Raw genomic sequence first — 20,041 nt, forward strand, 5'->3', positions numbered from 1 at the left:
TTTCATTCCGGAGGTACGCATAAAATATAATCCGAAATTGTGCTAAACGCATTCTCTGAAAATTATTTTGAGCAGTTAGTTCATGGGCCCACGCGAATAGTAAACGGTTGTGAAAATACACTTGACCTCTTAGCAACAAATAATCCTGAGTTAATAACGAGCATCAAAACCGATTCAGGGATTAGTGAACACAGTTGTTGTAGCGAAACTGACTACTGTAATCCCCAAATCCTCGAAAAAAATAAGTGAAAATATACCTATTCAAAAAAGCAGATAAAATTCACTTAACGCCTTCCTAAGAGACAATCTTCACTCATTCCAAATTAATAATACAAGTGTAGACCAGATGTGGCTTCAATTCAAAGAAATAGTATTGGCAGCAATTGAGAGACTTATACCAAATAAATTAACAAACGACGGAGGTGATCCACCTTGGTACACAAAACGGGTTAGAACACTGTTGCAGAAACAACGAAACAAACATGCCAAATTTAAACAGACGCAAAATCCCCAAGATTGGCAATCTTTTACAAAAGCGAGATGCCCATAACAGTTTCCACAACGAAACTTTGTCTCGAAACCTGGCAGAAAATCCAAAGATTTTCTGGTCGTATGTGAAGTATGTTAGCGGCAAGAAACAATGCCTTATCTGCGCCATAGCAATGGAGATACTATCGAAGACAGTGCTGCCAAAGCTGAGTTACTAAACACAGCCTTCCGAAATGGCTTCACAAAAGAAGTAAATATTCCAGAATTCGAATCGAGAACAGCTGCCAACATGAGTAACGTAGAAGTAAATATCCTCGGAGTAGTGAAGCAGCTCAAATCACTTAATAAAAGCAAGTCTTCTGGTCCAGACTGTATACCAATTAGGTTCCTTTCGGAGTATGCTGATGCATTAGCTCCATACTTTAATCACATACAACCGTTCGCTCGACGAAAGATCCGTACCCAAAGGCTGGAAAGTTGCACAGGTCACACCAATATTCAAAAAAGGTAGTAGGAGTAATCCACTAAATTACAGGCCCATATCGTTAACGTTGATATGCAGCAGGATTTTACAACATATATTGTGTTCTAACATTATGAACTACCTCCAAGAAAAACGGTCTATTGACACACAGTCAACATGGGTTTAGGAAACATCGATCCTGCGAAACACAACTAGCTCTTTATTTACATGAAGTGTTGAGTGTTATCGACAAGGGATTTCAGATCGATTCCGTATTTCTGGATTTCCGGAAGGCTTTTGACACTGTACCAGTGAAATTGCGTGCTTATGGAATATCGTCTCAGTTATGTGACTGGATTTGTGAGTTCCTGTCAGAGGGGTCACAGTTCATAGTAATTGACGGAAATTCATCGAGTAAAACAGAAGTGATTTCTGGCGTTCCCCAAGGTAGTGTTACAGGCGCTTTGCTGTTCCATATCTATATAAACGATTTGGGAGACAATCTGAGCAGCCGCCTTAGGTTGTTTGCAGATGACGCTGTCGTTTATCGACTAATAAAATCGGAAGATCAAAACAAATGGCAAAACGATTTAGAAAAGATATCTGAATGGTGCGAAAATTGGCAGTTCACCCTAAATAACGAAAAGTGAGGTCTTCCACATGAGTGCTGAAAGTAATTAGTTAAACTTCGGTTACACGATAAATCAGTCAAACCTAAAGACCGTAAATTCAACTAAATACTTAGGAATTATAGTTATGGACAACTTAAATTGGAAGGAACACAGAAAATGTTGTGGGGGAGGCTAACCAAATACCTCATTTAATTGGTAGGACACTAGAAAATGTAACCGATCTACTAAGGAGACTGCCCTGCCTACACTACGCTTGTGCGTCCTCTTTTAGAATACTGCTGCGCGGTGTGGGAGCCTTACCAGATATGACTGACGGAGTACATCGAAAAAGTTCAGAGAAGGGCAGCACGTCTTGTATTATCGCGAAATATGGGAGAGAGTGTCACAGAAATGATACAGGATTTGGGCTGGAAATCGTTAAAAGAAAGGCGTTTTTCGTTGCGGCGGAAAATTCTCACGAAATTCCAATCACTAAGTTTCTCCTCCGAATGCGAAAATATTTTGTTGACACCGACCTACATAGGGAGAAACGATCCCCACGATATAATAAGGGAAACCAGAGCTCGTACGGAAAGATATAGGTATTCGTTCTTTCCGCGCGTTATACGAAATTGGAATAAGAGAGACTTGTTAAGATGGTTCGATGAATCCTCTGCCAGGCACTAAATGTGATTTGTTGAGTATCCATGTAGATGTAGACTTAACATTTTTGTCCATTTCTCGAAAATAAACTTGCTGATAAAACAGTGAAGAAGAGATTTCCAAAACTTGAGCCAACAAAATTGAGCTATTCAAGATGTTTGGCACAAACTGGCAAATCATGGGGTTGAACTTTATTTGTACGAGTACATTTGCAAAAAAAAAAAAAAAATCAAGCGGAAAACTTGAAAGAAAAACTGTGCACTAAGGGATACAATGGCTTTGACAAAATATGGTGCAAAGCTGAAGGCATGTGACATACTCTGACGAGGAGGAGGACGGAAAACATCGGCACAGGATGTCTACAGGAAGATGTAGCTCGAGATACTAGATACTACAATCACAGAGTTAAACGACAGATTTGATTCGCTGCCCGAAAATTAATTCAAATTTTGGACTATAAGAAGTTCGAGTTTTGCAAATGAGTTTCCCGAGGAGGTGTTTGAAAAATTAAAGCGATATATGGAGAGTTTATGTTCTCAAGTTAAAATTGGATTGAGTGGTATGTTTACGTCACATCTTTAAACCAAGTCTGAAACAAATATTAAGTTCCCTGTATCTAAATAAAGCTCTTTCGTCATCGGTAGAAGGATCGTTTTGCGCCTTGATGAAACTAAAAAAAACGTTTATTTTGAATGTGCAAGGACTAAGTTGTCCGCCCGCACTCGAAATGTCCATAGAAACGGCTCTGCTGGTGCAGATGAGAAATACAAAGAAAATCATTTCCCGATGACGTTACTGAGGAGCTGTGCAAGAAGAACCGCGGAGCAAGTTGCACTAGAGGCAAAATCATGGCATGTCTTACCAACATCTTCAGCGCACGCTACTGCTTGGATATGAAGGCCACGAACAACCCCTATGCGTGGTTAGTCACTGTGTCAGCTAACATTACGAAGTGTTGTGTGAAACGCGGATGTGTTGAGTATATCGTGCATACACTAAAATTATCACTGTAATGTAGCTTGATAATACCCGGGGAAGGGGGGGGGGGGGGGCAAATCAGCTAATCGCTGAACTGCGAAACAAAGTCAACACTCTTCATCTTGCGTGCAAGATGTATGGGACAGGCGAAATACAACTCAGACTTCAAGATGAATGTAGTAATTCTAGTTGCAAAGAAAGCAGGTGCTGACAGGTGTGAATATGATCGAACTATCAGTTTAATAATTCATGGTTACAAAATACTAACACGAATTCATTACATAAGAACGAAAAAACTGGTAGAAGTCAACCTCAGGGAAGATTAGTTTGGATTCCGGAGAAATGTGGACACACGAGAGGCAACACTGACCCTACAACTTAAGATAGTTAGAGGGAAGGCAAACCTACGTTTATAACATTTGTAGATTAAGAGAAAGCTTTTGACTACATTGACTGGAATACTTTCTTTGAAATCCTTAAGGTAGAGTGGTAATATACAGGGAACGATAGGCAATTTACAACTTTTACAGAAACCAGACAACAACATTATGAGTGGAGGGAGCTTCAGGGGTTGAGAAAGGAGTGAGATGGGGTTGTAGCCTACATTCGTTGTTATTGTCTTTACACTGAGCAAGCAGTAAAGGAAACCAAAGAAAAATTTGGAGTAGGAATTGAAGTTTAGGAAGAAAAAATAAAACTACGAGGTTTCGCCGATGACACTAATTCTGTCACAGGCAGCAAAGGACTTGGAAGAGCAGTTGAACCAAATGGATACTGTCTTGAAAGGATGATACATGGTCAACGAAAGCAAAATAAGGATAATGGAATGTAGCCGAATCAATTCGGGTGATGCTGAAGGAATTAGACTATGAAACGAGACACGTACAATACCTAGTGGATGAGTTTTGCTATTTTGGCAGCTAAATAACTGACAGCCGAAGTAGAGAGGATATAAAATGGCAAGAAACGCGTTTCTGCAGGAAAGAAATTTGTTGACATCGACAATGGATTTAAGTGTTAGGAAGTCTTTTCGGAAAGTATTTGAATGGGGTTTAGCCATGTACGGAAGTGAAACATGGACGATCAACAGTTCAGACTAGAAGAGAAAAAGAGCTTTTGAAATGTGGTGCTACATAAGAATGCCGAAGGATAGATCACTTAACTAATGAGGAGGTACTGAATAGAATTGGGGAGAAGAGAAATTTGCGGTACAACCTGACTAGAACAACAGATCGGTTTATAGGACACATTCTGAGACTCAAGGGATCGTCAGTTTAGTACTGGAGGAAACCAGTTTAGTACTGGAGGAAACAGTGTGTGTGTGTGTGTGTGTGTGTGTGTGTGTGTGTGTGTGTAGTGTTGCAATAGTTATTCGCAGATGAAGATACTTGCACATGGTAGCATGGGTAGGTACAACAAGCTAGTCCTCAGACTGATAAAAAACAACAACTATTAGTTTCAAAATAAATCAAGAGAGTACTCAGGAAAATGAGTTCCCTGCGGTGCAGCTACTTACTGTAGTCGGAGAAGGAGCACCTGCGGAAGCGCAGGCTGAGGCTGGCGCCCGACGGGCAGTTGTCGAGCTCCGACACAGGCACCGGGCACTCGCCGCCCACGCCGCTGTACGTGAACGTGAAGCGCCCGTTGATCGGGCAGTACTCCGGCCGGATCGGCTCGCCGCCAGAGTCGTGCGACTCTGCAACAACCACAGTGTCCTCAAAAGGCTCCCAGTAGCGAGAAACACTAATTCGTCAATGACCTGAATACATTTAAGTACTGAACACGCTCACAGCTGCAATTGTAATTTCGAATACTGCTCATCTTCAGGCACTAGTCTAAACTACAGGGTGTATCAGAAAGAATTATCCGCTTTGACACATATTTCTGAAACTAATAAACGTATACGATCAATTTTGTTTTTTGATGAACAGGAAACTCAAAAAGTTTTTTCATACCTTTTCACACACCCTTGAGATGCACAGCATTAGGTCAATCCGGTACTCAGATTGTTCTCACACGGCAGCGGGCTTGTCTTGAGTTGCAACTTCCACAGCTGCTGTTACGCGATGTCTCACTTTTTTCATTGTTGTTTGTAACGGATGCACGTAAACAGTCTTTTATAAATCCCAACAAGAAATAATTACATACAGTCAGGTCCGGTCACCTTGGAGGCCAGTAATGTAAGGCTGAACCTTGGTCCAGTGCGATCTATCCACTGTTCAGTTATACTTTGATTTAAAAATTCCCACACTTCCAGATGCCAGTGTAGCGGTGCCCCATCCTGTTGGTAAATGAAGTCGTTCGCATCAGTTTTCAATTGTGGGAAAAAAAAAGTTCTCAAGCATATCGAGATATGTGCTTCCTGTAACAGTGTTCTTGGCAAAGAAAAATGGACCAACACCTTTTCCCGTGAAACTGCACAAAACACATTAAATTTGAAGAGTCCCTCCCATGCTGTACTACTTGCGGCTGTTCCGTACCCCATATTCTCATATTATGACGTTTCACATTTCCTTTTCAATGGAATGTTGCCTCGTCACTAAACACTAAGCGTGGAAGAAAACTGATCCTCCATTTTGCCAAGAACGAAATTACAGAATCGACACGTTGTTTGTCACCTTCACGAGGAGCTTGCAGTAGCTGAATTTTGTGTAGTTACATGTGTACACGTCGACGCAACAAATTCAAGACGGACATCGGGGGTATGTTGAGCTGTCGAGCTGCACGGCGAACGGATTTCTGCTGACACTCTGTGAAACTATGGCGTTCGACGTCTGTGTCAGACACTCGGTGACGGCCCGGCGATTTGCCTCTGCACAAACATGTTTCTCTGAATTGTTCATGCCATCATCTAATTGTGCCGTAGGAGGATCCACACCCTATCTAGTACGAAAGTCACGCTGAACAGTTATTACTGAGCCGCACTGCGCTAAAAACGTAGAACACAGAACACTTTCTGTTGTCTCGACACCATCTTTATTAAAACTGAAGTGGGCGCACAATGCTGCTACCTAGCGGGAACCGTGTAAAGCTCGAGAGTTTGCTCTTCGCAATAGTACGTTGTTCATGCACTTATCTCAAACAACATACTAGTTATGACTCTTAAATCGCATGATTCTTTTTGATACACCCTATACAACTTTCCATTCATTTTCCTTTTATTTCGGAATTAGGCAACACTGACTGCAGACAGCAATAATTATAACAGTAAAGAGAGAACATAAAACTGAGGTAAAAGGAAATGACCCAGTAACCTTACCTTTGGGGATAATCAACATACAGCAATGATGTAGCCAAAGTTGGGATCCGCAAGGTCTTTACGCCCCTCACCCCCCATCCCCAAAGAAAAAAATCCTGTAAATGAAATTATACACGACGTATTCCTGTGTACTGAATTTGAAAGATATTTTGATTTTCAGTCTTACTACGAAAAAGGGATATGCACTATCGATAGAAAACAAGATCATCGAAAGATTTAAACTTTTGATACATCGAAAGCGCTATCGCTCACCTGTACTTCAGGTGTATATTGTTGGTCTTACTTTATCTCAGTTGTTCTGTTAATCAGTACAGTTCTTACTTGCAGCTGAATTTAATGTAAGTGCTGCCATTTGTTATTTTTTTGCTGAGTTATATTGTGATAATTTCTAATTATGGATAAATCTGCAACAAGAACGAAGAGGAAAACCTATTTTCATTCGTCCGTTAGTGTTATCGTAAGTTGTTATGTACGCACTACTGCAATAGACTAATTACTTATCTATAGCAGTTATTTCAGTATCTCGCAAGGCAGTGGAGCGGTAAACATAATTAAAAATGACAGAAAATTAAAATCAGTCCGTAGAAAAACATTTGGATTTGCCTGTGTCGCCTGAAAACCGCATAGAACAAAAGTATCGCCCAAATACCGATGGTTGCATTTCTTTAAAAAATTTGCTCGAAATTCCGCCATCAAAAGAAATGTTCTTTCCCGCTCAGTTTTATAGACTAGGTACTATTTGTATGATAGCCTTCCTAAAACAAATTATGTACAATGTAGATCCGGGGCGGACTTGACAACACCCCGAGTCCGCAGCTCGTCGTCGTGCGGTAGCGTTCTCGCTTCCCGCGCCCGGGTTCTCGGGTTCGATTCCAGGCGGGGTCAGGGATTTTCTCTGCCTCGTGATGACTGGGTGTTGTGTGCTGTCCTTAGGTTAGTTAGGTTTATGTAGTTCTAAGTTCTAGGGGACTGATGACCATAGATGTTAAGTCCCATAGTGCTCAGAGCCATTTGAACCATTTTTTTGCCAACACCCCGACTACTGAACTGATGCTCAGGGCTCTGTCCATTTTTGTATTAGACTTCTTTGTTAATTCATATGGTTAAGTGGAACATCGCAATATCATTTGCGAGCGTTCTATCTAATGGATACACGAAAAACAAATTGAAGTTTCCCCGTTGCCATAGGTAGTCCCATGAAGCATGCTATGAACAGTATTTGTTCAGCTACACATCGAAACAGCGTAATCGCAAATACTTGCTAATACAACAGAGCATTTGCGCCCGACGTCTCCGAGAAGTTTGGCCGCGTGTAACCGCGCGGTTGGCTACGCATCCGCTCATCCCTGCTTCATTTGACCTTTCCACACCGGGCGATTCTCTGAGGCCTTGGTGCAACGTCAGTAGGGGTAAGCAGCTGCTACCTCGCCAGTTTGTTCCAGGTTTGATTTTGTTGTAGCAGAGACAGGGGTTGCCCCAGTTGAGGGGTTGCCGCGGTAGGCATTTTCGTCGGTGTTAATTTCTTCTCACCAATTACGCGAACAAGTTGAGCGAGCAATGCTGTTATACGAGACCACGTTGCTGCGTTATAACGTGCTGTTTATTTTGCGTTCTTCTAATTTCTAGAGGTTTTTACCTCGCTGAAAGTATCTCTACTTGTTATTTTCGTCATATTTTCATAGCTTACTGTTAGCGTTCTTACTGAGCTTCGGTGACTTATATTTTCATTTCTTTTAATTCGGTTTTTCTGGTTCATAAAGACGCCTTTTCTCACAAGACGGGAAACATGCATTCGTGATACATCGTGACATGATAATAGCACTAGGAAATAGATCTCTTCTATGTTGCTTTTAATGCTAGACTTACCAAAAATTTAAAAATGTGTATTGTTTAAGACAGAATTATAATGTAAGACACGGATGCCTAGGAAATAGAAGACACTAACTAGCACGAGGGGTTGGGGAAGGGGGAGGTCGTGTCTTGCATTGACCAAACAGTTAAAGATATCCAGTTTATTCCTCCTACAAATTCTGAAGAAGTGCTGCTAGCAGGATATTAAATATCGTTCAGCAGTCTTTAAGACTGGGAAACAAAAACTGAACTGAAAGACAAGACCTTTTCAGGGCTATATGCTACTTTTCCTTCTAAGATGAGGCCTTAAGTAAGCTGAAGTTCTCTACGAAATTTCTGCATAGGAATTGTGGAGTATAGTAGCCTGTGAATCCGCAGAACGAAATAACGTTTCTCACAGACCTTGTAAGAGAGAATACTTAGCAGGGAAAGACAGGTTACTGCATTTCGAGCCCGAGGTGACCCAGGTCAACAGCACTATTGGATTTAGTTCAGAAGATATTTAAAATACATTGTCAATCTGCAGGAAGTTTTCAAAATGTGGCTTCACACTAAACCACATATACAACACAGATGAAATTAGAGTCACAAATGAACAAGAACAGGGCTCAATACTCGTCGCAACAAGAAAACACTGCCCACAATGCACTATCTAGAAGGAACCCTAATTTGTTATATAGCTAAAGTATTTCACTGTTGATCAAAATTAAGTGAACAAAGCCCTGCACTGCTGATTTTGGAGAATTACATCTATACGATCCTGAAATCAGATGAATTATGCGATCTGCATATTGTGTGTTTTTCCAAATATAAATTATTTTTCTTAGGAAAAAAGTAGTTTTCCTTAATAATGCTATAATTTATACTACATTCCAATATATCTTTGTTAAAAATTCTTATCCCATTTTACTATTATAAATATTCGGCGGACTCTCCTGCCACCACTACCCCATGCCATTTTGGAAATGCTGGTATATGTACAATGCGAACTTTTTGGATTATGAGAGGTACCAAAAAAAACAAGAATTTTTTAAAAGTTATTTTCAAATTATTTACAAAAAACCGTATCCCCTCAAAATACTCTCCATTACACCTAATGTTTTCGTTCCACCCGTGTTTCCACTGTTCGAATCATTTTTTGTAGCCATCTTCAGAAATGGCTGACAGTTCCTCCCTCGTTTTTTTCTTGACTTCAACGTTTTCAAATCGGTGCTCTCTCATACCCCATTTTCATGCGTGGAAATAAGAAAAAGTCGCACGGGCCAGGCCAGGAGAGCAAGGTGCGTGGGGTAGTGGAAACATGCCTTTCCAGCCAGACACTGTAACAGAGATGGCTGTATGTGCAGGTGCATTGTCGTGGTGGAAGAACCAGTCTCCTGTCTGCCACAAATCAGGTCTTTTGTGACCAACACCAATTTATGACAGCTACTCAATTGGCTGTCGACAGTGCGAGCACAAGCTCCAGATATTTTCCAATAGTTTCGTCGATTCGGCCAGCTGATGGACGTCCAGAACGAGGTTTGTCAATCGACATGTCGCCATTTTTAAATCAAACAAAGCACTCCCACACTGGAGTTTTACCCATAGCGCCATCTTGGTAAGCTCTTTTCAACATAAAAACAGTTTCAGCAGCATTTTCACTGAGAAGAAAACAAAATTTCACAGCTGTACGTTGTTCGGTTAAACTTGCCATTAAAAAAATGGTTCAAATGGCTCTGAGCACTATGGGACTTAACTTCTGTGGTCATCAGTCCCCTAGAACTACTTAAACCTAACTAACCTAAGGACATCACACACATCCATGCCCGAGGCAGGATTCGAACCTGCGACCGTAGCAGTCGCGCGGTTCCAGACTGAGCGCCTAGAACCGCTAGACCACAGCGGCCGGCAAACTTGTCATCACAAAAACAAACCACTGCTAGCAAAACCAATCAGTGCAGATGGACAGAACAAGCCAGGTCGACAACATAGGCGGTACTTAACTGCCAGTGAGTTGCGCTATGCACGCCCAGCGGCAGAAATGCATACTACACAAGATCCGCCCACGGCAGTTTTTTTAAGGTACTCCCTCGTACATCTTTTCCCACATGAAGAGTAGTGCTGGTAAAGTTGAAATGAACAACAAAGAATTATGTACAATTTTGCTAGTTGCTGTTGATTGGTAATCAAAATTACAGCTACAGTTGCTTAATCTACCGCTATTGGCCCGTGTGTTATACGACCACGTGGTCTTCCTCCATCATTTAATGAGGTAAGTTTTTGTGAGTCAGAATGAATTTCGATATAGAACTTTCCGTTGTTGAAACACAAAGGCATCCTAATGAATTTACTTTCAAGTGTGCTTTAACCTGTCCCCTAGTGATACACTGCTAATCAGCTGTATACTTTCATTTGTCAGATATGGCGCCAATGTGTCAGTAATTCATCAGAAGACGTCATTCTACATTAGTGAACAACTTTTGATGGGTTTCCCCTGAATTTCTTATGTTGTTGTTGTCGTCGTCTTCAGTCCTGAGACTGGTTTGATGCAGCTCTCCATGCTACTCTATCCTGTGCAAGCTTCTTCATCTCCCAGTACTTACTGCATCCTACATCCTTCTGAATCTGCTTACTGTATTCTTATCTTGGTCTCCCTCTACGATTTTTACCCTCCACACTGCCCTCCAATGCTAAATTTGTGATCCCTTGATGCCTCTGAACATGTCCTACCAACCGGTCCCTTCTTGTCAAGTTGAGCCACAAACTACTCTTCTCCCCAATTCTTTCAATACCTCCTCATTAGTTATGTGATCTACCCATCTAATCTTCAGCATTCTTCTGTAGCACCACATTTCGAAAGGTTTTATTCTCTTCTTGTCCAAACTAACTATCGTCCACGTTTCACTTCCATACATGGCTACAATCCGTACAAATACTTTCAGAAACGACTTCCTGACATTTAAATCTATACTCTATGTTAACAAATTTCTCTTCTTCAGAAACGCTTTCCTTGCCATTGCCAGTCTACATTTTGTATCCTCTCTACTTCGACCATCATCAGTTATTTTGTTCCCCCAATAGCAGAACTCCTTTACTACTTTGTGTCCCATTTCCTAATCTAATTCCCTCAGCATCATCCGAGTTAACTCGACTATATTCCATTATCCTCGTTTTGCTTTTGTTGATGTTTATCTTATATCCTCCTTTCAGGACACTGTCCATTCCGTTCAACTGCTCTTCAAAGTCCTTTGCTGTCTGACAGAATTACAATGTCATTGGCGAACTTCAAAGTTTTTATTTCTTCTCCATGGATTTTAATACCTACTCCAAATTTTTCTTTTGTTTCCTTTATTGCTTGCTCAATATACAGATTGAATAACCTCGGAGAGAGGCTACAACCCTGTCTCACTCCTTTCCCAACCACTGCTTCCCTTTCATGCCCCTCTTATAAACCGTAAAAAAAGGTATTTTTCGATGCGTTGTACACATTTATTGAGTATCACTTCCATTGACGTTTGCAGGTTCTTTATAATAACGTACCAAGAAGTAACAGTTACGTTATTATGCGTCTATTGTTCTGTTCATGCCGTCAATGGATAATGGATGTTTGACATTGTTGACGGAGCCACAACCTCACCGCTGCTTACACCGCTTCGTTACGAAGTGATGTCCCCGAAGGTGTTCTTTAAGTTTTGGGAACAGATGAGAACCGGATGGGGCCAAGTTGGGGCTATGTGGGGGATGATCGATGACGTGAACGCAAGGCGTCGGATAGTGGCAGGTGTTGCAACGCCCACTAGTGGTCTGGCATTGACATGCTGGAGGAGAGGATGCTCATTGTGTGACGAAAACTTTGGATTCGTGATTTGTTTTCCGAGGGTCTCGCAGTACCTTGCAGTGTTTATGGTGGTGCCTTCAGGCATGAATTCCAAATGCAGCGCACCGTGAACATCCCAGAACACTGAGCATGACTGCCTGGTGATGGCATGGTCTGTAACATTTCTCGTGTCGGTGATCCTTTGTGGCGAACTTTACTGATATTCTCTTGTTTTCATGATAAAAATAATTAACTCAGCTTTCATCGCGTGTCACAATGTTGATAAGGAACAGATCATCCTCACGCTCAAAACGCAAAAGAAATTGTTGGTAGATATCCAATCTCATCTGTTACATGTAATGAGTGAGCATTGGAGGCACCCACCGTGTCCACAGTTTTCTGAACCGAAGTTCTGCAATGATGGCCTGTACACGCCCTCGTGATATGCCACACTTACCTGAGAGTTCTCTCTGTTATCCGACGATTTTCTCTGATGATTTCATGAACCCGCTTCCACTCCGATACAATCACCACCGCACATAGCTTTCATTCTTCTCTGGATTTCAAATAGACGCACGTTTTCTGCTATTAGAAACTCGATTACAGCTCACTTTCTCACGCGCCGACATAGTTGCATTACATACTGCTGTGACCACTACAATTCAGAGCCCTCTAGCGACAGAGGGTTGCAACTTGTGTCAGCGAAGTGGGGAGGGTCAGTCTTTTAATATGTATGACATTCCTCAACCGATATCGAAATCAGAATTTAAAAAATTCAGTGGCATTAGTTTTCAGCCGCGCTAATGTTATTTATTTTACGAGGGATACGGTTTGGTGAATAGCTCAAAATAGCCTGTAATCTAAATTCTATTGCAGATCATATTTTTGTAACTACATAATTACATTTCAGTGAAACGCCAGTTTCTACATATTAAGTAGAGTTCTCCTTGGCTATTATCAACTGCTAATGTGATGTCAAGAGTTTTAAAATATCTTACAAAAGGAATCGCTGTTTCCTAAAAAAATCGACCGCTTTAAGTAATTTACGACACCTAGTCGTTACATCGCATCGTGCAGTAACGGCATGTACGGCTCATGCACGGTTGTGACCTTATAACGCCACAGAGAGCATTGGCAGCCGCTCGAGTGGAATCGGTGAGCGCTACAAACGCGTTTGGAGGCCAGCGGAAATCCGACGCACAATGGTCCGCAATCAGAAGCATCACCTCGCATCACATCACACGTCCGCCGGCACACGGCTGCACTCTTTCTAGCCTAAACTCTACATTACGTTTGTCGCTTGTTGTCAAATTTTTCCTTCATTGTCAGCTACCAACGTCGGCGCGGAACACGACACGTCAGCACGCTGCAGCCCTTGGGGGGGGGGGGGGGGGGAATTAACGACACTTACCTACCTCTTCCACTATGGTATTCATTAAATTATTTCAGCAAGAGTTGTTCGACTTGTTTAGACAGAAACAGTCTTCAGTCATACACTACCGATGTACGCTGTGTTGCTATTTGATCTGACCACTGGACCAGCCCCCCCCCCCCCCCCCCAACGGATTCATTATAGACGAGGTATGTTCAGGATAATGCACGCACGGGAAAAAACCAACACCAGGGGAAAAGTGAAAGTTTGTAGGTCTGTTTCTACATCTGAAATACGACATCTATTAATATTTCACACCAGTCCCTTAAGAATGGCACTAATAGAGCGACTATATACATCTACACCATACTTCGCAAGCCACCTAATGGTGTGTGGCGGAAGGTACTTTCGGTACCACTATCTGATCCCTCCAACCCTGTTCCACTCGCGAATAATGCGCGGGAAGAATGATTGTCGGTAAGCCTCTGTATTGGCTCTAATTTCTCGAATTTTCTCGTCGTTGTCAATAAGGGAGATGTATGTGGGGGAAAGTAATATGTTGTTTGACTCCACCTGAAAAGTGCTGTCCAGAAATTTCAGTAGTAAATCTCTCCGTGATGCATAACGCCTTTCCTGTAAGGTCTGGCAGTGGAGTTTGGTTAGCATCTCCGTAATGCTCTCTCGCCAGCTAAACGATCCCGTGACGAAACGCGCAGCTCTTCTTTGGATCTTCTGTCTCCTATCAGTCCTACCTGATAGGGATTCCAGATAGATGAACAGAACTCAAGACTCGGGCGAACAAGCGCCTTATAAGCCACTTCTTTCGTGGACGAGTTAAATTTCCTTATGATTCTTCCGATGAATCTGAGTCCTGTGTCTGCTTTTCCCACTATCTGTTTTATATGGTCATTCCACTTCAGCTCGCTCTGGATAGTTACGCCTACATATTTTACGGCAGACGCTGTCTCCAGCTGTTTGTTATCAATAATGTAGCTATACAGTAGTGGATTTCTTTCCCTATGTATGCGCAATATGTTACATTTGTTTACGTTCAGGGTCAACTGCCAGAGCCTGCACCATTCATCAAATCTCTGCACGTCGTTCTGCAGATTCTTTCTATCTTCTGGCGTTGCTACTTTGGTATAAACTACTGCATCAATGGTTTAACTTCTGAGGTCATCCGTCCCCTAGAACTTAGAACTACTTAAACCTAACTAACCTAAGGACATCACACACATCCATGCCCCAGGCAGGATTCGAATCTGCGACCGTAGCGGTCGCGCACTTTCTGACTGTAGAGCCTAGAACCGCTCGGCCACTCCGGCCGGCTAAACAACTGCATCATCTGCAAATAGCCTTGTAGAGCATCCGACGCTTTCTACTAGATCATTTATATACAGGGTGAGTCACCTAACGTTACCGCTGGATATATTTCGTAAACCACATCAAATACTGACGAACCGATTCCACAGACCGAACGTGAGGAGAGGGGCTAGTGTAATTGTTTAATACAAACCATACAAAAATGCACGGATGTATGTTTTTTTTAACACAAACCTACGTTTTTTTTAAATGGAACCACGTTAGTTTTGTTACCACATCTGAACATATAAACAAATACGTAATAAGTGCCTTTGTTGCATTGCAAAATGTTAATTACATCCGGAGATATTGTAACCTAAAGTTGACGCTTGAAACCTCCGACGTTCAGTTGCGTGTTGTAACAAACACGGGCCACGGTAGGCGAGCATCATCTGCAGGGACATGTTTACGATGACGACCGTGTTTACGAGTGTGGCTGTAGTGCACTGTTGTGGTTTGGTCTAGCTGTCGCAGTGTCCGCATGTAGCGCTTGCTGCTATTGTTATTCTGCAATCGTCTCCGCACGCAGACGAACTGTAGTACACCGTGTTACCAGACGTCTGTGATAGTGTAGTGTTGTAGGAACTGTGACCATGGTGTATTCGAACTCTGAAAAGGCGGAGATGATACTCATCTACGGCGTGTGTCGACAAAATGCAGCTGACGCCTGCAGGGTGTATGCAGAACGGTACCCGGACAGAGAGCATCCAACGTGCCGCACATTGCAAAACATCTACCGCCAACTGTATGCAACAGGTATGGTCGTAGCACGCAAACGGGTCCGTAACAGGCCCGTCACAGGAGAAGCGGGTGCAGTTGGTGTGTTAGCTGCTGTTGCCATGAACCCACACATGAGTACACGGGACATTGCGAGAGCCGGTGGACTGAGTCAAAGTAGTGTCATGTGCATACTGCATCGTCACCGCTTTCACCCGTTTCATGTGTCGCTACATCAGCAATTACATGGTGATGACATTAATCATCAAGTGCAATTCTGTCAATGGGCATTAACAGAGAATGCGTTGCAGTTCTACCTGTTTACCGATGAAGCGGGTTTCACAAACCACGGGGCAGTGAATCTACGGAACATGCATTACTGGTCCGTGGACAATCCTCGCTGTCTCAGACAGGTAGAGCGACAGCGACCGTGGACTGTAAATGTATGGTGCGGAATCACTGGCGACTGGCGACTGGCGACCACCTCATTGGTCCTCACTTCATTGCAGGGGCCCAAACAACTGCAACATACATCGCGTTTCTATAGAATGATCTGCCAATGTTGCTCGAAAATGTCCCACTGGAAACGCGTCGTCGCATGTGGTATCAGCATGATGGTGCACCTGCACATTCCGCAATTAACACTAGACTGACCCTTGACAGGATGTTCGACGGGCGTTTCATAGGACGTGGAGGACGCATAAATTGGCCAGCCCGTTCTCCTGATCTTACACCTCTGGACTTCTTTCTGTGGGGGTACGTTAAAATAGAATGTGTACCGTGATGTGCCTACAACCCCAGAGGATATGAAACAACGTATTGTGGCAGCCTGCGGCGACATTACACCAGATGTACTGCGGCGTGTACGAAATTCATTACGCCAGAGATTGCAATTGTGTGCAGCACATGATGGCCAGCACATTGAACATCTATTGGCCTGACGTGTCGGGACTCACTCTATTCCACTCCGTAATTGAAAACGGAAACCGCACCCCCTCATGGTAATGTACATGTGCGTCAGTGAAAAAGACCAATAAAAAGGTGCTAGCATGTGGACGTAATGTGCTGTTCCAGTCTCTTCTGTACCTAAGGTCCATCACCGTTCCCTTTGGATCCCTACGTAATTCGGTGCTCTCCGATACACACGATGGAACAGCGGAGGAGTGGTACTCAAGCGTCAACTTTAGGTTACAATATCTCCGGATGTAATTAACATTTTACAATGCAACAAACGGCACTGATTACGTATTTGTTTATATGTTCAGATGTGCTAACAAAACTAACGGGGCTACATTTAAAAATACGTAGGTTTGTGTTAAAAACACTTCCGTACATTTTTTTATGGTTTGTATTAACCAATTACACTAGCCCCTCTCTTCACGTTCGGTGTGTGGAATCGATTCGTCAGTATTTGATGTGGTTTACGAAATACATCCAGCGGTAATGTTAGGTGACTCACCCTGTATATTGCGTTCCTATCAATCTTCCCTGTGGTACTCCGGATATTACATTTACATCTGTTGATTTAGTTCCGTTAAGAGCGACGTGTTGAGTTTTATCTGCAAGAAAGTCATGAATCCAATCGCAAGTCTGCTCCGATACTCCGTAAGCCCTTATTTTTTTGATGGAACGGCAGTGCGGGACGGTGTCAAATGTCTCACTCAAATCAAGCCACACGGCATCAACCTCAGCGCCGTTGTCCACTGCGCTGTGGATCTCGTGGAGGAACAGAGAGAGCTGAGTTTCGCAGGATCTCTGCGGAATCCGTCTTTTATAGAGGAGATGTTCATTTTCTAAGAACGTCATAATTCTTGAGCATAAAACATGTTCCATAATTCTACAACAGATTGACGTCAACGATATACGTCTATAATTGTGTGGATCTGTCTTACGGCCTTTCTTAAAAACAGGAATGACCTGTACTTTTTTCCTGTCGTTAGGTACCTTTCGTTGCTCAAGCTATCTACGATAAATTACTACTAGAAGGAGAGTAAGTTCTTTCGCATAATCTTTATAGAATCTTATAGGTATCTCATCTGGTCCTGAATCCTTTCCACTACTAAGCGATAGAAGCTGCTTTTTAATTCCGCGATCGGTTCTGTCAATATCTGCCATTTCGACGTTCGCATGACAATTGAAAGGAGGGACAGTGTTACGATTTTCCGCGGTGAAATAACTTCGGAAGACTGAATTCAGTATTTCGGCCTTCTCTCTGTTATCTTTCGTTTCGGTTCCGGTGTGGTCACAGAGAATGAATAGATGGTTTTGACCCACTTACTGATTTTACATACGACAAAAGTCTTAGTGTTTTTACTGAGGACAGTTGACACCGTCTTACTTTCGAAATCATTGAACGCTTCTCTCATTGCTCTCCTTACGCTCAGTTTCGCTTCGTTCAGCTTTTGTTTGTCGGCTAGGTTTTTACTTCTCTAGAATCTGAGATGAAGTGATCTTTGTTTACGTAGCGCTTTTCTAACACGGCTATTAAACCATGGTGGATCTTTCCCATCCCTTAGAACCTTACTCGGAACGTGCACATGAGGACGCATATCAGGTTTGCTTTAATACACACTGTAACGGTCATGAGCATTAGTTACCTGTGAGACTGCACGTAGTGATTTACTGTCTATCAAGAATGCATTTAAGACGACGAAGACGCTATTATAAGAGCTCACAGAGTTTGAACGAGGTCGTGTAATGGGGCTACGCGAAGCTGGATATTCCTTCTGCGTTATTGCAGAAAAACTTGGCAGGTATTTATTCACTGTACATGACTACGGGCAGCGGTGGTCACAGGAACTAACGGCGTTAGAAGACTCCGCTCCCGAGGGCCATGTGGCGCTGCCGAAAGCTAAGACTGTCGTGTTCGGCATATGGCTGTGGCGCATTGTATTGAGACTACGGCAGCAGTTGGCGCCACCGTGATACGACGAACTGTTACTAATTTATTACTTCAAGGGCAGCTCCGAGCCAGGCAACTTTTAGTGTTCATTCCACTGACTCTAAAGCCTAGTTTACACGACGACATTGGGTTGCACCACTCGTTGCGTGGAATGAGTTGGACGCAAGTGGTTTCATATATGACTGTAGACACGACGATACCAGTATACACTTCAGTTTAGTCGTTTTGTGGGTCCTTGAATCGTGTCTGAAATGAAAGTTTTGGCAGCTGCACGTCGCAAGAGTTGTGATGGAGTTAAAGCTTGTTGCGTGGAATCGCTGCATAAGAAAAAAAATAAGGAACGTGTTTCGTTTCGTGACTGGATGAAGAAAAGACGTCAGCTCGGTTGCTCAGCATCCTTGCTGAAATAATTTATTACGGAAGATCCAATAAGTTCTTTTAATTATCTTAGAATGTCACCAAAACGGTTCACATTTCTTCTAAATAGAATAGATTATGCGATAAGGAATAAAGGTACTGTAATGCATGAAGCACTGTCGCTAGAGCTGAAATTATGAATCATATTGCGTGCATTACAAGCGAGAACACTAGGCATGCTGTAAGATACGGTTTTAGTCGGTGACGACTATTTCATTAACACCAATAATTATTAACATTAACAGTAATAATTATTAACATTAGCAACAATGATTATTCGAAGCAGGCCGCATTAAGAAGAGAATGGTTTGCAAACTACCCTCCTGAAAATAGATCTGTACAGTGCCAATATTTCAAAATTCTAACATATGTGAATGGGGAGCGCTGCAGCGACTTTTTAAATAGATGAATATTGAATAAAAATGCAGCTTCTTGAATTTGTATAGCCTTCGCTCCTGTCAACAGTGTTGCTTAACAAAGAGTTGCCAACTCGAACGATGGTATTTTAGTCTTGTAGACGAGAGCATTGCCACAGCTAGAATTAAACTTGCATGTATTTTTCTTACTTCAGTTGTATAAGTGCTCCAAACTCAATAAATTTTGCCCTGCAGCTCAGATATTGTCAAACAATCTGTGTTACGATCGCACATGACGGTCTCAGCAGCAGCAATATGTTGCTTATTTTTGTAATCAGCATCACTGAAACCCCACAAACACCTATGCAAAGCATCCAAAAAGCGAACATTATTCTTCGTTTCCCACTTCATACTTCAGTTTGTCTACACCCTACGAACACACATAACCTCAAAATTCATGCAACTAGTGGCGCCAAAGTTGGAACACGCCGAAAGGGTTTTGTTTCGCCAACGAGATGCACGAACGCGCGGCGCGCATGTGCAATGGCCGGTAGCGCAGTTGCCTGCCACCTAGTGAGTGCGTCGTGTAAACTAGGCTTAAACCACCGCCACTGCTGTTTTCGACGTCAGCTGTGTCAAGCGACAGTTCACTGGAGGGCGAACTGGAGGTCTGTTGTGTTTTCTTATGAAAGCTTGCTCTGTCTCGGTGCCACTTATGACCGTGTGTTAATTAGGAAGAAGCCAGTTGAGGGCCTGCAACCAAGCTTTCGGCATGCTTTACACATTGGACTTTCACCTGGAGTTT

At 42.6% G+C, this 20,041-nt stretch overlaps 1 protein-coding gene across 1 annotated transcript in view; it reads right to left on the reverse strand.

Annotated features, from left to right (window-relative positions):
- The window catches only part of LOC126470617 (uncharacterized), a 366,250-nt gene that overhangs the window by 57,126 nt on the left and 289,083 nt on the right, over positions 1 to 20,041 (reverse strand). The window contains exon 4 of the mRNA XM_050098574.1: positions 4,721 to 4,900. Coding sequence (XP_049954531.1) covers positions 4,721 to 4,900 — 180 coding nt within the window. The remainder of the gene's footprint in view (positions 1 to 4,720; positions 4,901 to 20,041) is intronic.

The sequence above is a fragment of the Schistocerca serialis genome, chromosome 3 (assembly GCF_023864345.2).
Source record: "Schistocerca serialis cubense isolate TAMUIC-IGC-003099 chromosome 3, iqSchSeri2.2, whole genome shotgun sequence".
Taxonomy (NCBI): Eukaryota; Metazoa; Arthropoda; class Insecta; order Orthoptera; family Acrididae; genus Schistocerca; species Schistocerca serialis.